Source organism: Bombina bombina, chromosome 7 (assembly GCF_027579735.1).
Source record: "Bombina bombina isolate aBomBom1 chromosome 7, aBomBom1.pri, whole genome shotgun sequence".
NCBI lineage: Eukaryota > Metazoa > Chordata > Amphibia > Anura > Bombinatoridae > Bombina > Bombina bombina.
In genome coordinates this window covers 297,533,436-297,555,923 of record NC_069505.1, presented here as the reverse complement: position 1 = coordinate 297,555,923, position 22,488 = coordinate 297,533,436, and the positions used below count along the sequence as shown (strand labels likewise).

General features: G+C 35.0%; 1 protein-coding gene across 1 annotated transcript in view; it reads left to right on the top strand.

Moving 5' to 3' along the window:
* Positions 1-6,463: 6,463 nt before the first annotated feature.
* LOC128636346 (SRSF protein kinase 3-like) overlaps positions 6,464-22,488 on the top strand; it is an 85,588-nt gene continuing 69,563 nt past the window's right edge. Inside the window, 6 exon segments of the mRNA XM_053689372.1 lie at positions 6,464-6,574; positions 9,511-9,535; positions 10,794-10,870; positions 10,872-10,903; positions 17,620-17,707; positions 21,298-21,387. Coding sequence (XP_053545347.1) covers positions 6,464-6,574; positions 9,511-9,535; positions 10,794-10,870; positions 10,872-10,903; positions 17,620-17,707; positions 21,298-21,387 — 423 coding nt within the window.

Genomic DNA, 22,488 nt, shown 5'->3' with positions numbered 1-22,488 from the left:
TATTTAATAGTTACCTAGTTAAAATAATTACAAATTTACCTGTAAAATAAATCCTAACCTAAGATATAATTAAACCTAACACTACCCTATCAATAAAATAATTAAATAAACTACCTACAATTACCTACAATTAACCTAACACTGCACTATCAATAAATTAATTAAACACAATTGCTACAAATAAATACAATTAAATAAACTATCTAAAGTACAAAAAATAAAAAAGAACTAAGTTACAGAAAATAAAAAAATATTTACAAACATAAGAAAAATATTACAACAATTTTAAACTAATTACACCTACTCTAAGCCCCCTAATAAAATAACAAAGACCCCCAAAATAAAAAATTCCCTACCCTATTCTAAAATACAAAAATTACAAGCTCTTTTACCTTACCAGCCCTGAACAGGGCCCTTTGCGGGGCATGCCCCAAGAATTTCAGCTCTCTTGCCTGTAAAAAAAAACATACAATACCCCCCCCCCCAACATTACAACCCACCACCCACATACCCCTAATCTAACCCAAACCCCCCTTAAATAAACCTAACACTAAGCCCCTGATGATCTTCCTACCTTGTCTTCACCATGCCAGGTTCACCGATCCGTCCTGGCTCCAAGATCTTCATCCAACCCAAGCGGGGGTTGGCGATCCATAATCCGGTGCTCCAAAGTCTTCCTCCTATCCGGCAAGAAGAGGACATCCGGACCGGCAAACATCTTCTCCAAGCGGCATCTTCTATGTTCTTCCATCCGATGACGACCGGCTCCATCTTGAAGACCTCCAGCGCGGATCCATCCTCTTCTTCCGACGACTAGACGACGAATGACGGTTCCTTTAAGGGACGTCATCCAAGATGGCGTCCCTCGAATTCCGATTGGCTGATAGGATTCTATCAGCCAATCGGAATTAAGGTAGGAATTTTCTGATTGGCTGATGGAATCAGCCAATCAGAATCAAGTTCAATCCGATTGGCTGATCCAATCAGCCAATCAGATTGAGCTCGCATTCTATTGGCTGTTCCGATCAGCCAATAGAATGCGAGCTCAATCTGATTGGCTGATTGGATCAGCCAATCGGATTGAACTTGATTCTGATTGGCTTGATTCCATCAGCCAATCAGAAAATTCCTACCTTAATTCCGATTGGCTGATAGAATCCTATCAGCCAATCGGAATTCGAGGGACGCCATCTTGGATGACGTCCCTTAAAGGAACCGTCATTCGTCGTCTAGTCGTCGGAAGAAGAGGATGGATCCGCGCTGGAGGTCTTCAAGATGGAGCCGGTCGTCATCGGATGGAAGAACATAGAAGATGCCGCTTGGAGAAGATGTTTGCCGGTCCGGATGTCCTCTTCTTGCCGGATAGGAGGAAGACTTTGGAGCACCGGATTATGGATCGCCAACCCCCGCTTGGGTTGGATGAAGATCTTGGAGCCAGGACGGATCGGTGAACCTGGCATGGTGAAGACAAGGTAGGAAGATCATCAGGGGCTTAGTGTTAGGTTTATTTAAGGGGGGTTTGGGTTAGATTAGGGGTATGTGGGTGGTGGGTTGTAATGTTGGGGGGGGGGTATTGTATGTTTTTTTTTACAGGCAAAAGAGCTGAAATTCTTGGGGCATGCCCCGCAAAGGGCCCTGTTCAGGGCTGGTAAGGTAAAAGAGCTTGTAATTTTTGTATTTTTGAATAGGGTAGGGAATTTTTTATTTTGGGGGTCTTTGTTATTTTATTAGGGGGCTTAGAGTAGGTGTAATTAGTTTAAAATTGTTGTAATATATTTCTTATGTTTGTAAATATTTTTTTATTTTCTGTAACTTAGTTCTTTTTTATTTTTTGTACTTTAGATAGTTTATTTAATTGTATTTATTTGTAGCAATTGTGTTTAATTAATTTATTGATAGTGTAGTGTTAGGTTAATTGTAGGTAATTGTAGGTAGTTTATTTAATTATTTTATTGATAGGGTAGTGTTAGGTTTAATTATAACTTAGGTTAGGATTTATTTTACAGGTAAATTTGTAATTATTTTAACTAGGTAACTATTAAATAGTTCTTAACTATTTAATAGCTATTGTACCTGGTTAAAATAAATACAAAGTTACCTGTAAAATAAATATTAATCCTAAAATAGCTATAATATAAATGTAATTTATATTGTAGCTATATTAGGATTTATTTTACAGGTAAGTATTTAGCTTTAAATAGGAATCATTTATTTAATAAGAATTAATTTATTTCGTTAGATAAAAATTATATTTAACTTAGGGGGGTGTTAGTGTTAGGGTTAGACTTAGCTTTAGGGGTTAATACATTTATTAGAATAGCGGTGAGCTCCGGTCGTCAGATTAGGGGTTAATAATTGAAGGTAGGTGTCGGCGATGTTAGGGAGGGCAGATTAGGGGTTAATACTATTTATGATAGGGTTAGTGAGGCGGATTAGGGGTTAATAACTTTATTATAGTAGCGCTCAGGTCCGGTCGGCAGATTAGGGGTTAATAAGTGTAGGTAGGTGTCGGCGACGTTGTGGGGGGCAGATTAGGGGTTAATAAATATAACATAGGGGTCGGCGATGTTAGGGCAGCAGATTAGGGGTACATAGGGATAACGTAGGTGGCGGCGGTTTACGGAGCGGCAGATTAGGGGTTAAAAGTGTAATGCTGGGGTCAGCGATAGCGGGGGGCGGCAGATTAGGGGTTAATAAGTGTAAGGTTAGGGGTGTTTAGACTCGGGGTACATGTTAGAGTGTTAGGTGCAGACGTAGGAAGTGTTTCCCCATAGGAAACAATGGGGCTGCGTTAGGAGCTGAACGCTGCTTTTTTGCAGGTGTTAGGTTTTTTTTTCAGCTCAAACAGCCCCATTGTTTCCTATGGGAGAATCGTGCACGAGCACGTTTTTGAGGCCGGCCGCGTCCGTAAGCAACTCTGGTATCGAGAGTTGCATTTTGCGGTAAAAATGCTCTACGCTCCTTTTTTGGAGCCTAAACGCAGCATTTGTTTGAACTCTCGATACCAGAGTTAAATTTATGGTGCGGCCAGAAAAAAGCCCGCGGAGCGTTAACAGCCCTTTTACCGCCAAACTCCAAATCTAGCCGTTAGTGAATTCAGTGAGGCTTATCAGAGAACTTGAGACACGCATAAGCCAAGGCTGTGAGACTGATGTACAATAGAGAAATAAAGCACACTGTGTTGTACTAATTGGTATGATTTTATTTTCACACTGTACATCAAAGGAAATGAAACCCAACATTTTTTTCTCTTGATTCAGATAGAGAATGCAATTTAAAAAAAGTTTCCAATTTAATTATAATATCAAATGTGCTTCATTCCCATGTTATTGTTTGTTGAAGAGATATCTAGATAGGTAGCATGCACATGCCTGACAGGAAATAGTGCTGCCATCTAGTATAACATTGTTGCAAAACTGCTGCCATATATTGCTGCAGACGCGTGCACACTCCTGAGCTTACCTTCCTGCTTTTCAACAAGCAAATTTGATAAAAGAAGAAAATTGGAAACTTTTTTTTAAAATTGTATTCTCTGTCTGAATCATGAAAGAATAAATATGGGTTTTTATGTCCCTTTAACTAGCTGATGCTGAGCAGCTCTCTGGTTTTGTTAGAATGAACTGTCTTGCATTAAAGGGACACTGAACCCAAAATCTTTGTTTCATGATTCAGATAGAGCATGCAATTTTAAGCAACTTTCTAATTTACTACTATTATTAAATTTTCTTTGTTCTCTTGCTATCTTTATTTGAAAAAGTGGATGAATTTATCCACCAATCAGTAAGGACAACCAAGTTTGTTCACCAAAAATGGGCCGGCATCTAAACTTACATTCTTGCATTTTAAATAAAGATACCAAGAGAATAAAGAAAATTTGATAATAGGAGTAAATTAGAAAGTTGCTTAAAATGTCATGCTCTATCTGGATCACAAAATAAAAAAATTGGGTTCAGTGTCCCTTTAAGATGATGCCACTGGATGAAGTAACATAAAAGGCTTTGTGTTCTATGGAACACACTTCTATTAAACACAAATTTACATCCTATATGGATTTGCAGGGTAGTTGATTACAGCATTCAGCTCTTTGGATTACATGTAATATTCTCTAAATGACCCAGCAAAATGCAGTCAGCTTTAAGTAATTGAAGGATAAGACAAGAATCAGTGCAATCCTTTCTGATAACATATGGATAAACTAAAATGATCTGATGAGTTCTCTGATCTTTATAGACAAAGAGCTTGATTTATAGTTGCTAGAGAGGCTACTGCAGGTCTTGTCATAAAGGTGAGGTCATGTATGAAATGATCACTTCTCCTATCTTTCAAAGCTTATTGTAAGTGGGCGTTCCTGCCATTAAAGGGACATTAAATCCCACAAAAAGTATTTTTATGATTCAGATAGCGCATACAATTTTTAAACAACTTTTCAATTTACTTCTAATATTTAATTTGCTGCTTTATTCTTTTTGTATCCTTTGTTGAAGAAGCAGCACGGCACTACTGGGAGCTAGCTGACTGCATCAGGTGCGCCAGTAACATGAGGCATATAGGTACAGCCACCAATCAGCAGCTCCTGAGCTTACCTAGGTATCCTTTTCAACAAAGGATAAAGAGAGCAAAACAAATTAGATAATATAAATAAATTGGGAAGTTGTTTAAGATCACATGCTCTATCTGAATCATGAAAGAAAATAATTATGTTTCATATCCTCTTTAACATCTATATTTGCTGAAAACATGAAGGGCCAGTTTACAAGTGGAGTGACATTTAACCGCTTCCGCTTTGTGCGCTAACTCTGTTAAAAGTAAGTTTTTTGCGCACGTTGAAAGTAAAACGCTTTCACTTGTGCGCTAACCCGAGGCACTCAAAAAGCCGAAGTTAGAATATCACGATCGTGTTAACATATTCCCCCATAGAAATCAATGGAGAAAAAAAAGTGGAAGAAAAATCTAACACCCTTACTCGCGTAACTCGATTGCATTTTCTCAAGTATGCTAACCTTACATGAAAATATTAATATTTCACATTCCAATATTCTTCACATAGCAGAATATGTTCTAGTTATTCATAAATACATATTTCTACATATATCTGATGGTATTTTGGTACAATATACTGTATATCTATACCTATATATAGTGCTCAAGAAGAAAGAACGTTTATCCTGAAGCAAAGTTAAAATCCAAATATTTTATTTGTTGCCCACTTAGGATAAAAGAAACTGTGGTTCCAGCACACAATAAAAGCACAGATGTACTTAGGCTGACATGTTTCGGCCAACTGCCGTAATCATAGCTGATGCAGTACACTTGTGCAACTTATTTAAAAGCAAACCTTCATTTTCATTGGTAGTTAGAAAAACCAATACCTGTGTTAGGTGAGAGTGTTTCTATTTAACCCTTACTCTTCCCTTACTACCTGTAAACCTGCTCTACATATGTACTTATTCTATCAATTTTAAAGCCTAACCCAATAGTAAGATTATTTCTAATTTAATATAGACAATATGTTTGTCATACAATCCCTTTCTTAGGGATATATATTCAGAAGGGTGGTTTTTATTCTTACAAAAGAGGTGATGAATAATCCTTTTCATGATATTATATTTATAATAATGTAGGACCATGGTTTGTTTGTGTGTTAACTGACATAAAATTAATACCCTCACATATAATGTGTATCCTTAACCTAGTGTCTCAAAATGTAATTGTCATACCTATATGGTTGTTTTTTCATCATAGTGACATGGTATGTATTCCTTATCATAAATAGATAATACATCTATACATCTGATGCCTTATGCAATATCCTTGGCACAGAGAGACACATATTGCTCCATACAGCCATCATGGATACAAAGTTTAACATCACATAATTTAGTCTAAGGTATACAAAATGATAAAGGACATTTTCAAAACATATACATATATATATATATATATATATATATATAATATATATATATACACATGATTTTATATAGGTACATATATATATATATATATATATATATATATACAATAATAATATATATTTATTAGTACATAGAACATATTCTGCTATGTGCAGAACATTGGAATGTGAAATATTTACAGTAAATACACAGTATAACACTTTATTAAATATGCTTATTGCATTGATTTGGTTTTACATGTTTTCATCTACCTAACTGCAAAGGGCTCCAATGCATTTATATATATGTTTTTATGTTTGTACATATGTATTTATGTGTTTATATGTGTATATATGTCTGTAAATACATATATAGATAGATATATAAATACATAAATACTTATGTACACAACTTTAGCTTAATTCAAGAGTGTTCCCAAGATATACACAAGAGATGGTCAACACATGCAGACCTCCTCCAAACTGTTGGCAAAACCCGAAAAAGCGACCGCGGTGTCCAACCACACTTAAAGTCTAACCGGAAAGTCCGAGCAACAGGTGGGTATAGCAATGTATGGGGATACCTCTCCTGAGAACGTTGTTCCATTTAAAGACTGTGTCAACAAGCCTCAGCTTATGCCTCCAGGGCCTCTCTTTGTCGAGAGCTTGTTTCCTAAACGAGTATTGTTGATTGAACTTGCTGTGATCCCGCCTCTTCTTATGCAATGTACTGTGCAAACAGCAACAGGTTGAGAGGTTCCTCTGTATCCTCCGTGTATTCAGACGGTACAATGTGTATGCAAAGAGTCACCTTATTCAAGTGTATAGAACACAGCAGGTTCGCCCTGCTGCTTACACACACGGCTTATCCACAACCCTATAAAAAGGCTCCAATTTAAATGCACTTCCAGCAAGATACCGGTTAGGATTAGGAATCAAAAAAAGGTTAAATTTGCCAACAACTTATGCGTTTCACCCCTTAGCGCAATTCATGCTCAGAGCTCTGTATTTAACCATCTGGCAGCAATGAAATACTTAGTAGCAAACACTACTGCCCATAGAACAATAAAAGACACGTGCATGCTCCTAAGCTCATACCAGCCTACCTATATTTACTGTTCAACAAAGTTACCAAGAGAACAAAGCAAAGTTGATAATAGAAGTAAATTGGAAAGTTGTTTTAAATTGCATGCTCTATCTTAATCAGGACCGTTTAATTTTGACTTTACTGTTACTTTAACTTAAAGGGATACTAATCCCATTTTTTTTTCTTTTGTGATTCAGATAGAGCATGCAATTTTAGGCAACTTTCTAATTTACTTCCTATATCAATTTTTCTTCGTTCTCTTGCTATCTTTATTTGAAAAATAAGGCATCTAAGCTAAGGAGCCAGCCAATTTTTGGTTGAGATCCTGGACAGCACTTGTTTATTGGTGGGTGCATTTAGCAACAAATCAGCAAGCACAACCCAGGTTGTGAACCAAAAATGACCCAGCTTCTAAACTTACATTCTTGTTTTTCAAATAAAGATATCATGAAAATGAAGAAAAATTGATAATAGGAGTAAATTAGAAAGTTTGCTTAAAATTGCTGCTCTATCTGAATCATGAAAGGAAAAAAATTGGGTTCAGTGTCCTTTAAGGGTATATGAAACCCAAAAATTTCCTTTTGTGACTTAGACAGACCGTACCATTTAAAAAAAAGTTTCCAATTTACTTCTATTGTCAAATTTGCTTTGTTCCCATGGTATTTTTTAAGAGATACATAGGTAGGTGCCTGGAGAATCGCATGGCAGGAACTAGTGCTGCCATTTAGTGCTCTTGCAAATGGATACAATTTTTGCAAAACTGCTGCCATATAGTGCTCTGAACACATGCACGCTCCTGAGCTTACGTCCCTACTTTTCAACAAAAGCTTCCAAGAATATAAAGAAAATTTGATAATAGAATTAAAATGTAATTCATTAAATTAAAGTTGTTTTAAAATTGCATTTTATATCTAAATCATGAAATAAAAATGTGGGGTTTCCTGTCCCTTTAAAATATGTTTGAATGCAAAATGTTGTGATTATTAAATAAAAAAACAAAACAAATATTAAATTAAAAACCTAATCTATATGTGTTAATATATGTTCTGGCTACTAAGTCAGAGTCAAATAACTCTGGATACTTTACAGTAATTTGAAACTAAACAAATTCTTTTCAAAATTTGCAACTGACAGGTCAGTTAATGTTGGTTCATTTTAAATTTGGTCCAGGTCGGTTTTATTTTTAAATGTCAGCTTTTTGTGGATAATACAATTCTGGCCTGACTTGCAGTGTTTAATTTTAACTGACCTCATCTGACTTTCATCAGCAGACATTTTTTTTATATATAGTGGTTGGGAAATAGGTTTGCAAATAGGTCTCACAACAGAAAGGAATTTGACATTTCACCTTCGTCTATACACACATGCCAAGCTCAGGACACCCATAAAGTCCTTGTACACTGGATATATATATTTCAGAGAAAGGTAAAAAAACTAATCGTGTTTTAGATAGAGCATACAATTTTAAGATTTTTCCATTCACTAATATGATCAAATTATGCTTAGAAGTAGCTATGTCCTTCTGGTGATTGGTGGTTATATGTGTGATAGGGCATGTCATTTTAGACAACTTTCCAATTTATTTTTATCATCAATTTTGCTTTGTTCTCTTGGTATTCTTAGTTAAAATCTAAACCTAGGTAGGCTCATATGCTAATTTCTCAGCCCTTGAATGCTGCCTCTTATCTGAATGCATTTTGACAGGTTTTCACAACTAGAGGGCATTAGTTCATGTGTGCCGTGGAGTTACCTAGGTGTCAGCACTAATTGGCTAAAATGCAAGTCGGTCAAAAGAACTAAAATAAGAGGGCAGTCTGCAGAGGCTTAGATACAAGGTAATCACAGAGGTAAAAAGTGTATTAGTATAACTGTGTTGGTTATGCAAAACTGGGGAATGGGTAATAAAGGGATGTTCTATCTTATCAAACAATAAAAAAATTCTGGTGTAGACTGTCCCTTTAACTATGCATTTAACCCCATTTGCAGAGATTATATGCAACAGTGCGATAATATAAGGCACTAATACATTTTGTTTTTGCACTAATGTCCCTTTAAAGTATGATATATTTTTCAGAGCCACAATCTCAGATATCTTAATTGTGCATTTCATTAAATCCTTACTAATCCATATAAAGAACTGAGATACCCAGGAGGGAAAGCCCCCTCTGAAGCACACTTGCCATGTAGTTTGAACTGACAATCAGAACTGGGCTAACTTCCAGCACAAAAGGACCAGCTTGCACTGCAATCACCATTAGCACGCTGCTTATTTTTACATCTAAGCATCCCAAGTACAGGAGGAAATGCCAGACCCTTCTGTTAGCCTTGGCACGCTTACTTACCAAGGACCTGGGAGAAGGTGAAAGGGTATAATGAGGACATGAGAGCGCAGCTATTGGCACAGAGTCTTGAATGAAAGTTTAAGAGTAAATAACACATTTATAGTAACACATTTGTTGGGGTTCTTTTCTCAGGAGTATTTGAAGAAAAACAAACAACTACAGGCAATGACAGATAATAATGTTTGCAGGAGGACCCTGCAGAGTATTGCCCAGGTAAGTGACAGCCCATCTATGTAAAGCTGAAACTGTAATAGGTGGAAAAGTTAGCTTGTGCAATTCATTTTGTACAGGAACCTTAATGGGATACTAAACCCAAATTAGAAAGTTGCTTACAATTGCATGCTCTATCTGAATCATTAAAGAAAACAATTGGGTTTAGTATCCCTTTAAAGGGACAATTTAATATATGCATATTATATACCAGCAAATAAGCACTGCATTCCAAATAAGCCGGAATGTTGTTGTTTTTTTTAAATCAAAACAATCTTTATTAACAATTAAGAACCTAACACTATAAAGTTTAGTGAAACAACAATTCTCTTTTAACATTTTTGTGTTATGAAAAAAAAAATCCTCTACTTGGATTAAATTGATTAAAGAACATAAAGGTTAGTCATTCGATTTAGGGAGATAAAATTATTAATTGTTCCTTTTAAGTTGTTATTCACAACTGATTTATTATTTAATAAAGAGGTGACATTTAGTGGACAAGCTGCATAGAATAAGCATAGAAACTCATGAAGTTGGGAAGAGATTTTTTTTATCTAAAATAATTACAACCAATCAGAAACAAGTTAACTCAAGTCAGCAGAAAAACTAATATAAATGACTAGAGGGAGGTAAAGAATACACTGAATAACTATGCTTATACAATGTATCTAGTGTTTTAATGATTCTTGTCAAACATTGTAACCATGTTAGAAATGAGATAATGTGTTTCATCTTTGTCACATTAGTTATTGATAACTCTACTGTAATTGTCTATATTTCATCTAGTTGAGACCACCCTCACAACATGCAGGCAGTTGTGAATTAAAGGAATAGTGTAGTCAACATTAAACTTTCATGATTCATATAGAGCAGGCAATTTTAAGCAACTTTCTAATTTACTCCTATAATCAAATTTTCCTTCATTCTCTTTGTATTTTATTTGAAAAAGCAAGAATGTAATCATGGGAGCAGCCCATTTTTTGTTCAGCATATGGGTAGCACTTTCTGATTGGTTTCTAAATGTAGCCACCAATCCAGCAAGGGCTACCCCAGGTGCTGAATTAAAAATGGCCGTCTCCTAAGTTTAATTCAATTAAAGATACCAAAAGAACAAAGAAAAATTGATAATAGGAGTAAATTAGAAAGTTGTTTTAAAATTGTATGCTCTATCTGATTCATGAAAGTTTGATTTTTGACTAGACTATCCCTTTAATTTCAAACTGAGGCTATTGTTCACTTTTGTATTTTGTTTATTTTTTAGGAGGTTACCACCCAGTGAAAACCGGAGAATTACTAAATAGAAGATACCAAGTGATGAACAAGGTTGGATGGGGCTACTTTTTCCACGGTTTGGCTATGTCATGATATTCAGTAAGCATCATATATTTCATTAGCAACCCGAGAGATATAGAAAAAAGGAATTATGTTCTGCCTGCACTATATAGATATATATATATATTTATTTTTTATAACAACAACCAAAAATAAAGCTAAAAGAAACCGATGTTACATGAGGCAAGGGCCCTGCTTCAATAGAAACGTATCTAGTTTATTATCTCTGCAAAAAATAAAACTAAAGGATATTTTTTTTTTTCAAATACATTTCTGTATTTAAAGCAAGTCATTGAAGCTTAGAAATCTTACATTTATCTTGCAGCACAAAAAGTAAATATCATTCACCTATTTAATCTTTAACGTAAAAAAGTAACACAGATATGCTGAGTGCATTTCTTAAGGGGACATGAACCCCACTATTTTTCTTTCATGATTCAGATAGAGCATGCAATTTGGAACAAATTTCTAATTTACTTCTATTATCAAATTTTCTCAGTTTTCTGGATATCTTTTGTTGAAAAAAGAGCCTGCACTATATGGGCAGCAGTTTTGCAAGAATATCTATTTTCAAGAGCACTAGATGACAGCACTATTTCCTGCCATGTATTGGTCAAGATGCCTACCTAGGTATCTCTTCAACGTAAAAATATCATGGAAACAAAGCAAATTTGATAATAGAAGTAAATTGTAAACTTGTTCAAATTGTATGCTGTGTCTGAATTTACAAAGATAGTTTTGGGGTTTCATAACCCTTTAAACATATGGTGGAAACACCAAAAACATTTTTTTAAATAAATATAATATAAGAATGGAGGTGCAATATCTTCAACAAACTGTGTTGGGAAAACATTTATGGTTATTAGAATTCTGAACACAGATTTGCATTTAAAGGGACGTGCTATTGTAAAGATAAGCTGCATGTGCACTCCTGATTGTTGCTTACTGTGCTATTTTCTCTCTTTGTTTGCAGCTCTTTTTAAAGCCATTCTATTATTTTAAAGGGATATGAAACCCATTTTTTTTCCTTTCATGATTCAGATAGAGCAGCAATTGCAAGCAACTTTCTAATGTACTCCTATTATCAATTTTTCTTTGTTCTCTTTGTATCTTTATTGAAAAAAGCAGGAACCATTTTTTGGTTTCAGTACCCTGGATAGCGCTTGCTGATTGGTGGCCACATTACACACCAATCAACATGCCGCGTACTCAGGTGCTGAACCAAAAATGGTTCAGCAATACCTCTAAGATGGCAGCAGCCATCACGAAGATATGGGGCTTCAACAACCATCACCTGTGAGTGATTAAAATAACAAAACGCGCAATCCCGCCCCCTTCCCGCACAGCCAATCACCGCGCCAGCAGAAAGGGTTGATAAACGACCCCTTAGCTTCAGTCAGTGGTGTTAGCATACAGTAGTAGGTGGGTGGGTAACATTAATCACAGCAGTTACACACAGAAGGTAAAAAACACTCAGCAAGATCTTATCTCAACAGGAACAGAACACAAGTGTACAAGTTGCTTCAATTCTGTTTCCCATTTTCAGTCTGTTCTTCTAACTAAAATCAATCTGTTTACACAACCAATCTGTCTCTTTCAATCTGCATAATCTTTAATCTGTCTACAGGAAAATTATAGCCTGCCCCTATGCACATTGTATAAAAACTCATACTAAACAAATATATTTGTCATAAGAAGGACTAGTTCTCATAACTGGTTACATTATTAAAGAGGAAAAGACTCATATAAACTAATTAAAAATTATGCTGTACTATGTATCTTTCAAACCAGAATGCTCAGTACAAGGCCGGATTGGCCTACCAGGATACCAGGAGATTTCCCGGTGGGCAGCAGCAATAATTTAAAGGGGTGATTAAATGGATGTAATTGGGTTGTAGGTTGCCTATAAAACAATAATCTGCACTTTTTTTTTTTTTAATACCAAATAATATAATATATTCTAAAAATAAATATTGGGGGGAGGATTATCCCAGTAATCTCCTTTGAGAAAAATGGGGAGAGCGCATTATAGTGAGTCAATGGAAAATAGGGCTGGTCCCCAAATTTTCCAGGGCTGCTTTTAATTCCCAATCTGGTCCTGTGCTCAGAGAAGAAAATAAACATAAGCTTTCATTTCTGATAGCCTACAATAAAAATTTTCATTTCTACTGAAACAAGGAAGAACAAGTTTTTAATATGAACTTTTGATTTAAAACTGCTTATTAATTATTAAACATTGCCTGTGATATGTGAGGATGTCACAGCTTTGCAGTCTCAATATAATGTTTGTGCTTATGATTAGTGTTTAGGGATAAAGATAAGTGGTACAGATTAGGTTTAACACCTTGTATGCATGGAAGGACCTGATAATGTCTGTCATCCATGAATAGGATCTAAATGAAACCCAGATATTTTCAAGAGCACATTTTATAAAAACATTGTTATAGAAATCAATTGGTTTGATTTGTAAGATTAATAGCATCACTACAAATAATTATAAGGACATTATACTCAAACTGTCACTCTGTTCCCTCTAAAAAACACTTCACATTGTTTAAAAGATAGTACTGCCTGGTAGTTTCCCTTTAATTAAAAAAAAACTTGTTGAATAGTGTCCCTTTCAAATTCTAGAGTCTGACCCTGTAACCATATTTTTTGTCATAATTTTATTGTTTTTCTAAATGTATATTTTAGTTATTAGTTTTATAACCAACAATGTTTGGGGGGAAAAAAATTGTCATTTGTTGAAAAATATAAACTAAAAGCCCATTCACTTTGAAATCAGTAATCTAATTATTTTTAACTATGTTTATTATGTATGAAAACTGGAATGTTTACAATAATAAAGCTAACACCATCATTTATTTTTTAACCCTGAGTTTAAATTCCAGTTTATGTTTCTAATAAAAATATATATTTAATTATGTTTGAATTTAAAAACAAAAATTTTTAAAAAACATTATGCCCTTCTTTCCTGACGTTAACAAGAGTTCCTTCATCTGATCATATGCAACTTCTGGAGTTTGAAATGCTTGTGTTCTGATTGGTTAATGGAACAGGATCACCTTTCAAATATTGTCCAAGTTTCATAGATGTTCTGCCAAAAGACCTTGTTGTAAAGATGGGATCATGTTCGAGGTTTCATTAAACATTGCTTCATCTATATTTTCCAGATTTGTGAGTAAGCGTTCCTGCTGGTAAACATGCATAGTTGTATGAGGTGCCCAGAACATGCCAGCGGTTTGAGTTAGATGTGAAGATATTGTCATGGATAAACAATAAGTGTAACCACGACATTTAAGAAAAACAAGTGCAAAATGGCTTATGTGAATGTTTGTAAATGTAAAATATTCGCATATTTTGTTATGTTTAAGTAGTTTAGCTGGATAGAATGAAAGTTATCTCCGGGGTGACCATGGGCATTCTAGGGCATTCTAGAGGGGTGGTTTGGATTTTACACTTAAAGGGACACTAAACACTAACTACTTTTAATGTACGTCCCTCTAGTCATGAGTGCTGACATTATGGAACCTAGGTTACACTGCAATATCTGAAGGAGATATAGGCACGTACTACACATGTGCAAACAGGTTAGCAGTGGAATGTAGTAAAAGATAGATTTCTACATGGCAGCACTCATAACTAGAGTGAGGCTAGAGCATAATCTCAATATTATGCTTATAAAATGTATTTAATGTCCCCTTTAAGGCCAGATTTATCATTGATTGGATAGACAATGTTTACATGTAGAGAACTATTTCCACCCAAGATCGCAAATTGTTAGGTGCATTTGTTCCCATATTTAGCACCTGCTCTGGGCTTTGGCGCCACCGGTTATGAGAAAGAGGAGTTTGTCAATCACCCGGGTCAAATCAGTCTGCGTGATTACAGCGTTAGCGAGAGACGGTTTAGGAAGCTGCTGCCTTCCTAACATTATACCACCAATTTTCATGTAAACTGTATATAATAGACACTACTATATAGAAAAATAGGCAACCACTTATACTGATCCTAAACATCCAGTATAAAACATTTAAAAAAACTTACCTTAGAAAGCTCCCCAGTTTAGCACTGTGATGAGGTTAGGCTGGGACACCCAGTGAAAGGGGCTGGGGAAACAGGAACAGCAGACCCTCCTCTCTTCCCTGCATATGAAAAGAGAAAATACTTTATTTTGGGGCCTATGGGGGCACTTTTGGAGATGTGATCTCTGGTTAAAGGGACAGTCTAGGCCAAAATAAACGTTCATGATTCAGATAGGGCATGTAATTTTAAACAATTTTCCAATTTACTTTTATCACCAATTTTGCTTTGTTCTCTTGGTATTCTTAGTTGAAAGCTTAACCTATGAGGTTCATATGCTAATTTCTTAGACCTTGAAGGCCACCTCTTTTCAGAATGCATTTTAACAGTTTTTCACCACTAGAGGGTGTTAGTTTATGTATTTCATATAGATAACACTGTGCTCATGCACGTGAAGTTATCTGGGAGCTGGCACTGATTGGCTAAACTGCAAGTCTGTCGAAAGAACTGAAATAAAGGGGCAGTTTGCAGAGGCTTAGATACAAGATACTCACAGAGGTTAAAAGTATATTAATAAAACTGTGTTGGTTATGCAAAACTGGGGAATGGGTAATAAAGGGATTATCTATCTTTTAAAACAATAAAAATTCTGGTGTAGACTGTCCCTTTAATTTTCAGAGTGCTAATTGCTACCGCGAGCTTGCGGTAGCAAGCACCAGCCACTTGTTATGGCTGGTTATTTATGGGACGCCTGTAAACGGTTACATTTGCCTGTTTATGGGCATGCAATAAATTAGTGCTCCACTTGTAATCTAGCCCAAATATTTTGCATACCAAAAACACTTTGTTAAAGCGCTGTCAAAATGTTTGACCTGCTTTTACTTTAATGTAAATCAGAAAATATTTTTACACTGCTCCCAGACTGATTGAAATGCATTCCATGTAATTCAGAACCTTAAAGGGATAGGCAAGTCAAAATTAAACTTGCATGATTCAGATAGAGCAGGTCATTTTAATACACTTTTAAATTCACTTCTATTTTCAAAAGCACTTTTTTTTTTCTTGGTATCCCTTGTTGAAAAAAAATATGCACAGTGGGAGCTAGCTGCTGATTGGTGCCTTCACACATTTGTCTCTTGTGATTGGCTAACTAGATGTGTTCAGCTAGCTGCCAATGTTTGTTCAGCAAAGGATAACAAGAGAATGAAGCACATTTGATAAAAGAAGTAAATTAGAAAGTTGATTTACATTGTATGTTCTATCTGAATCGCAAAAGAAAATTGTGGAGTTTCCTGTCTGTTAAACTGTTCTAAATGATGCACAGTGATTGCTTAATCAGTGCAGGAGCTGATTTATATCTGTCCCTAATTGGCCGTAGCAATGGAGATAAGATAACAAACAATTGATAGTCGCACCACCAAGTTACCAAAAATAAAGTGCTTTTATTGAGCCAAATACCAAAAATCAGCAACGTTTCGGACAAATGTCCTTAATCGTGCATAGTTAAAGGGACAGTATACTGAAAAATAGTTTTTCGCTTAATGTGTTTACAATTGCTTTCTTTACCAACCGCAGAGAAAAAAAATGTATGAAAAATAGCTTTTTATGTTTTTGTGTGTATATTAAAGCTCTGATTTTGTGTTTTGAAGCCACAACCTAATAAAATGGGTTGAGTTTGTAGATATAATCAGATCTCATTACTGTATCACATTGTATACATATACCTGCTTCTTTATCTTATATCTGTCCATAAAACTATCACCAGTACTTGGAGAGAACAATGTAAAATCAACATTTTATTACCTTATCTCTTCTATACCCCACTGGGAGTATAATTTCTTCTGCTGGCTGTGTTTACAAAGCTTATCTATAGCTGGGACCTGCGGCCACAAACTTTCAGCATAGGTGGGGATACCACATGCTAAATCAACTATTTCAAATGCCAATATAAGGGTAAAGGAGCTACTTGTAAACAATTTAATACACTCCAGCAGGTAAAGTGGATCATTGGGAACAAATTAAAGGGGAGAACATTTTTGAGTAAACTGTCCCTTTAAACAGACACTGATTCCATTCTTAAACACCTAAACAAGTCCCACCTTCCAAGTTAATTAAATCACCTGTGTATAACAGGTACAATACCTTTACCTAATACTACCACCTAGTGGTCATACAAAAAATCACAAGCAAACATTTTTTCTAAAACAACAGAGAATTTACACATAGCCAGAATATATATATAAAAATAGTGCATATATGTAATGCATAATGTATCCCTAGATCAATACTACATTGTACAATTCACAGTATATATGTAAATGGTGAAACATGCATTGTCAAAAAATATATTTATAGAAAAATTGACCAGTCTAATTCTTTATTCATGCCACCTGGAAATAACGTATGGAGATAAGATAAACACTCAAGGCTTTTCAGGGGGGGTGTCTTAGACTCTTAGGACTGCAAAATAATGCAAATTTTGCTAACAAAATAACAGATGTAAATGTCATCCATTGATTAATTTCTAATATATATATATATATATATATATATATATATATATATATATATATATATATATATATATATATATATATATATATATATATATATATATATAATGAATTTCATGGCCATTTAAAGAGTTAATTGTGATTAGATTTAATTGTTTGTTTGTGAGATCATTTGTTGTTTCTAAGACTTATTAACAAACTGACCTCTTCCCATATCAGGAAGAAGAAATGTGTCGCAGTCAAAATATCAAAAAGTGGAAAAAAGTTTAGTGAATCTGCTCTGGATGAGATTTCATTGCTTAATTGTGTAAGAATCATTTTATATACTGTATATAAATTTCTTTTTTCTTTGCTTTGCGTCATGATTTCTGTAGAGATATTTGACTTATTTTTATTGAGTGGTTATATCATGTTAATGCCTAGGTTAAAAACAGTGCTGCACCATGTATCTGTTTAATGCATGAGTTAAAGGGACATAGAAGGGATATAATAAAATGTGTTTTATTACCACACTATTACTTGCGCAGAACTATGTGTTCAATACACAGTTAAACTCATAGTTAAAGTCCAAATACAATTTTCATGATTCAGATAGGGCATGTAATTTTAAACAACTTTCTAATTTACTTTTATCATCAATTTTGCTTTGTTTTCCTGTTATTCTTAGTTGAAAGCTAAACCTAGGTAGGCTCATATGCTAATTTCTAAGCCCTTGAAGGCTGCCTCTGCATTTGACAGTTTTCACAGCTAGAGGACGTTAGTTCATGTGTTTCATATAGATAATATTGTGCTCATGCACGTGAAGTTATTTAAGAGTCAGCTCTAATTGCACAAATTGCAAGACTGTCAAAAAATCTGAGATAAGGAGGCAGTCTGCAGAAGCTTAGATACAAGGGAATTACAGAGGTAAAAAGTATATTTCTATAACAGTGTTGGTTATGCAAAACTGGGGAATGATAATTAAAGGGATTATCTATATTTTTAAACAATAGCATTTTTTTGTGTTTACTATCCCTTTAAAGGAACATAAAAGTGCAAAAAGAAATAATGTGTTGCTTGAAGTTAACTATGTGTTTAACCCCTGCTGCTCCTGAGCCAGCAACAGGTAAAGAATATACAATTAAGAATCGCATAAATTGCAATACTACACGTCATATAACTCCTAACATGTAAAGCCTGTCAGAAACAGTATACAGGATGTACCAAGAGACCTATGAAAGAGAGAACCTTAGATCAATTGAAGATCCTGACACTAAGACGCCTGTGGGTAGACACTTTAAGAGCAGATACTAATCTTATACAGTTACAGGGCATTCATTTTATACCCAAACCCATCAGAGGGGGCGAAAGAGAAAAGAGTGAGGTCCATTGGATTTTTCACTTAAATGGACACTGAACCCAAATTTTTTCTTTCGTGATTCAGATAGAGCATGCAATTTTAAGAAACTTTCTAATTTACTCCTATTATCACATTTTCTTCAATCTCTTGGTATCTTTATTTGAAAAGTAAGATTGCAAGTTTAAAAGCCGGTCCATTTTTGGTGAACAACCTGGGTTGTTCTTGCTGATTGGTGGATAAATTCACCCACCAATAAACAAGTGCTTCCCAGGGTGTGAACAAAATAATTGGCTGGCTCCTAAGCTTAGATGCCTTCTTTTTCAAATAAAGATAGCAAGAGAATGAAGAAAAATTGATAATAGGAGCAAATTAGAAAGTTGCTTAAAATTGCATGCTCTATCTGAATCACAAAATAAAAAAATTGGGTTCAGTGTCCCTTTAAACAATAGATCACCTTTGGACTTGAACTCTCATATGGACACTAACTTGTTCTATTAGTTTATTATTTTGTTTCAATTGACAGTGATTTATATATATATTTGGGGATCTAATGTAGCTAAGTAACTAAGTTGGGTGCAGTACTATGTGAGAGTACAATAGTAGTGAGTTGTATATATTCTTCTTTGTGCAACATATCCATCAAATAGATTTTAAAATGTACTAATTATATACACCTTATAAAAGTTTGCTTTAAAGGAATATGCTAAAGACCTAGGTTTAAGGTTGTGATAATACATAAGAACTAATCCATTAAGGGTATTTAGATAGTATTATTGCATTATAAATGATTATACATAAGTACAATGAAAAGAGATGTTGGGACATGTGGAGTATATCACTTTAAGGAATTAAGGGGATGATACACTGACAACCTGTATATAAAGGAGTTTAATGGAGACAGAAGCATACAGCTGGTGAGCAAGGGCTGGGTGGAGCCTGAAACGCGTACAGAAATGCTTTAAAGGGACATCTGAACCAATTTTTTTTCTTTCATGATTCAGATAGAGCATGCAATCTTTAAGCAACTTTCTATTTACTTCTATTATCAAATTTCTTCGTTCTCTTGCTATCTTTATTTGAAAAAGAAGGCATCTATGCTAAGGAGCCAGCAAATGTTTGGTTCAGAACCATGGACTGCACTTGTTTATTGGTGATGTCCAATCAGCAAGGACATCCCAGGTTGTTCACCAAAAATGGGCCGGCCTCTAAACCTACATTCTTGCTTTTCAAATAAACATGCCAAGAGAACAAAGAAAAATTGATAATAGGAGTCAATTAGAAAGTTGCTTAAGATTGCATGCTCTATTTGAATCACAAAAGAAAAAATTTGGTTCAGTGTCCCTTTAAGTGTTTCACTTACATTGTGTCTACTTCATTTAATTGGATCCTATATTTTTAAGAATGTCTGAATACATTTAGAAGTTTTATATTTGCTGGCTACCGTAAAGGCTTATTTTTGAGTGCAGAGTCTTTCTTCTACTGCTCCTGAGCCTACCTAGGTATGCTTTTCAACAATTGATTCCAAGAAAACAAAGTACATTTGATGATAGAATTAAAACAACATGCTCTGAACCATGAAAGTTTAATATTGACTTTTGAGACCCTTTAAAGTTAGCTGCAGAGCAGCAATGCACTACTAGTCTGGAGATGAACATAGTCATTAAGCCAATCAGGGGTGGCATATGTGCTTAGCCACCAATCACTGGCTCAGGTTTAGCAGTGCATTACTGCTTTTTACTATGTGTATGTAAGCAGCAGTGCAGTAATGGAATGCTCCAACAAATGGAGTATTTTATTATTGGTTCTTTATATTCTTTTAATATAGAATGTTTTCTCTAAGCCTCACCCACCTGTGCTCCTGCAACATATCCATTCTAGCTCCATACAGCGACTTTTCCAATCTAGGGTTAGTAATGCAAAAATTAAAAGGACACTAAAGTCAAATTTAATTTTTCAAATAGAACATGCAGTTTTAAACAACTTTCCAATTCACTTACATAGTCTGCACAATCTTTTTATTTGCACACTTTCTGAGGCACCAGCTGCTACTGAGCATGTGCAAGAATTCACTGTATATACATACAGTATGTGCATTTTGTGATTGGCTGATAGCTGTCACATGTTGCAGAGGGAAGGAAAATCGAACTAACTTTGAAATTTGTCCCAAAAAAAAAAGCTACTGCTTAATTGAAAATCATTGTCTTTTTATTATGAATTTGTTGACTATGCAAATATACTGTATTTAATGGTCCTTTAGATGTTCTAACAATGTCACCTTTTTACTAGTTAGATATAAAGGGTTCACCTCTCTTGCTGCAGTTTGTTGCTAATTCTCCAGTTTGGGTTTATGTAATGTCAGGTCAGCTTTGATCTTCTATACGGACTTTATGGCACACATCTAATCCAAACCCTTATATAGTTCATGAACAAAACTGTAATTACTGAAACAATATGTAACATTTGCAATAAAGGCAATTTTATAACTATATACATAAAGTTATTACTGTGCTGTACTTTACAAATACATGTAGTTAACTAAAGCTCTCTTTTTTTCCTAGGTAAATGGTGCAAGAAAACGAGAGGCTCATGGACAGAACATTATTCAGTTTTTGGATGATTTTAGATTAATAGGAGAAAATGGGCTTCATATCCTTTTGATGTGATAAAAAAAATATGCATGAAAACCCCAAATCTTACATTGCAGCACAAACAAGTATTTACCACAATAAGATAAATCACCGGTCTCTTAAATCAGAATTTAATAATAAATTAATAATAGTTTCAGCGGTTGCATATTTTATTCCCATTCTAAATAGCATCCATGATAATATAAAATTAAAGTGATAGTCTGATGCAAAACATTTTATGCTTTACTGGTCCTAAATAGTTATATGTTTAAAGGGACAGTCCACACCAGAATTGTTATTGTTTAAAAAGATAGATAAGCCCTTTATTACCCATTCCCCAGTTTTGCATAACCAACACAGTTATATTGATATACTTTTTAACTCTGTGATTACCTTGTATTTAAGCCTCTGCAGACTGCCCCTTTATTTCAGTTCTTTTGACTGACTTGCATTTTAGCCAATCAGTGCTGACTCCTATGTAAATCCATGGATGTGAGCACAATGTTATCTATATGACACACATGAACTTATGCCCTCTAGTTGTGAAAAAAATTCAAACACAGATGGTTGAACACATAGATAATGTCCCACTAAAGAAGACAAGGAAGCATTGCAGCTCCTGTGCAGGTCACAGAGGGTGACTGGCAGCCTTGTGCCGTTGGCACTGCCGGCACTTGCTGCTTCTGAGTGAAACTTTATGTGTTAGGTCAGTGATACAAAACAATTCACGTTCTAACAGATCAGAGCGCAAACAAACTTCAGGGCAGCACTCCAGTATCCATGGTTAGTGTGGTAGTAGTAGCGTAAATCAGTGATCTTCACGCTGTTTGTTCACACCTCCTATGATGCCGACAGTGACACTGTCAATACAGAGCAGGTGCCAAAAATTAAATTGATCCACCACCGCTTCAGAAATAAGATACAGTTCAGCAACAAAGGTACCCAGCTCAAAAGAACAGCAATGAGAGAAGGTTAACTTAAAAGAGCTTTAATCATCCAAAGCGGTAACAAAGTACACACTGTAAAAGACAGGCAGCAGACATGGTCAAACACGTTTTGTTTACAACATACGTTTCGTTTACAGCAACATAACTTTCTCAATGACCATGATATGGTCAGTGA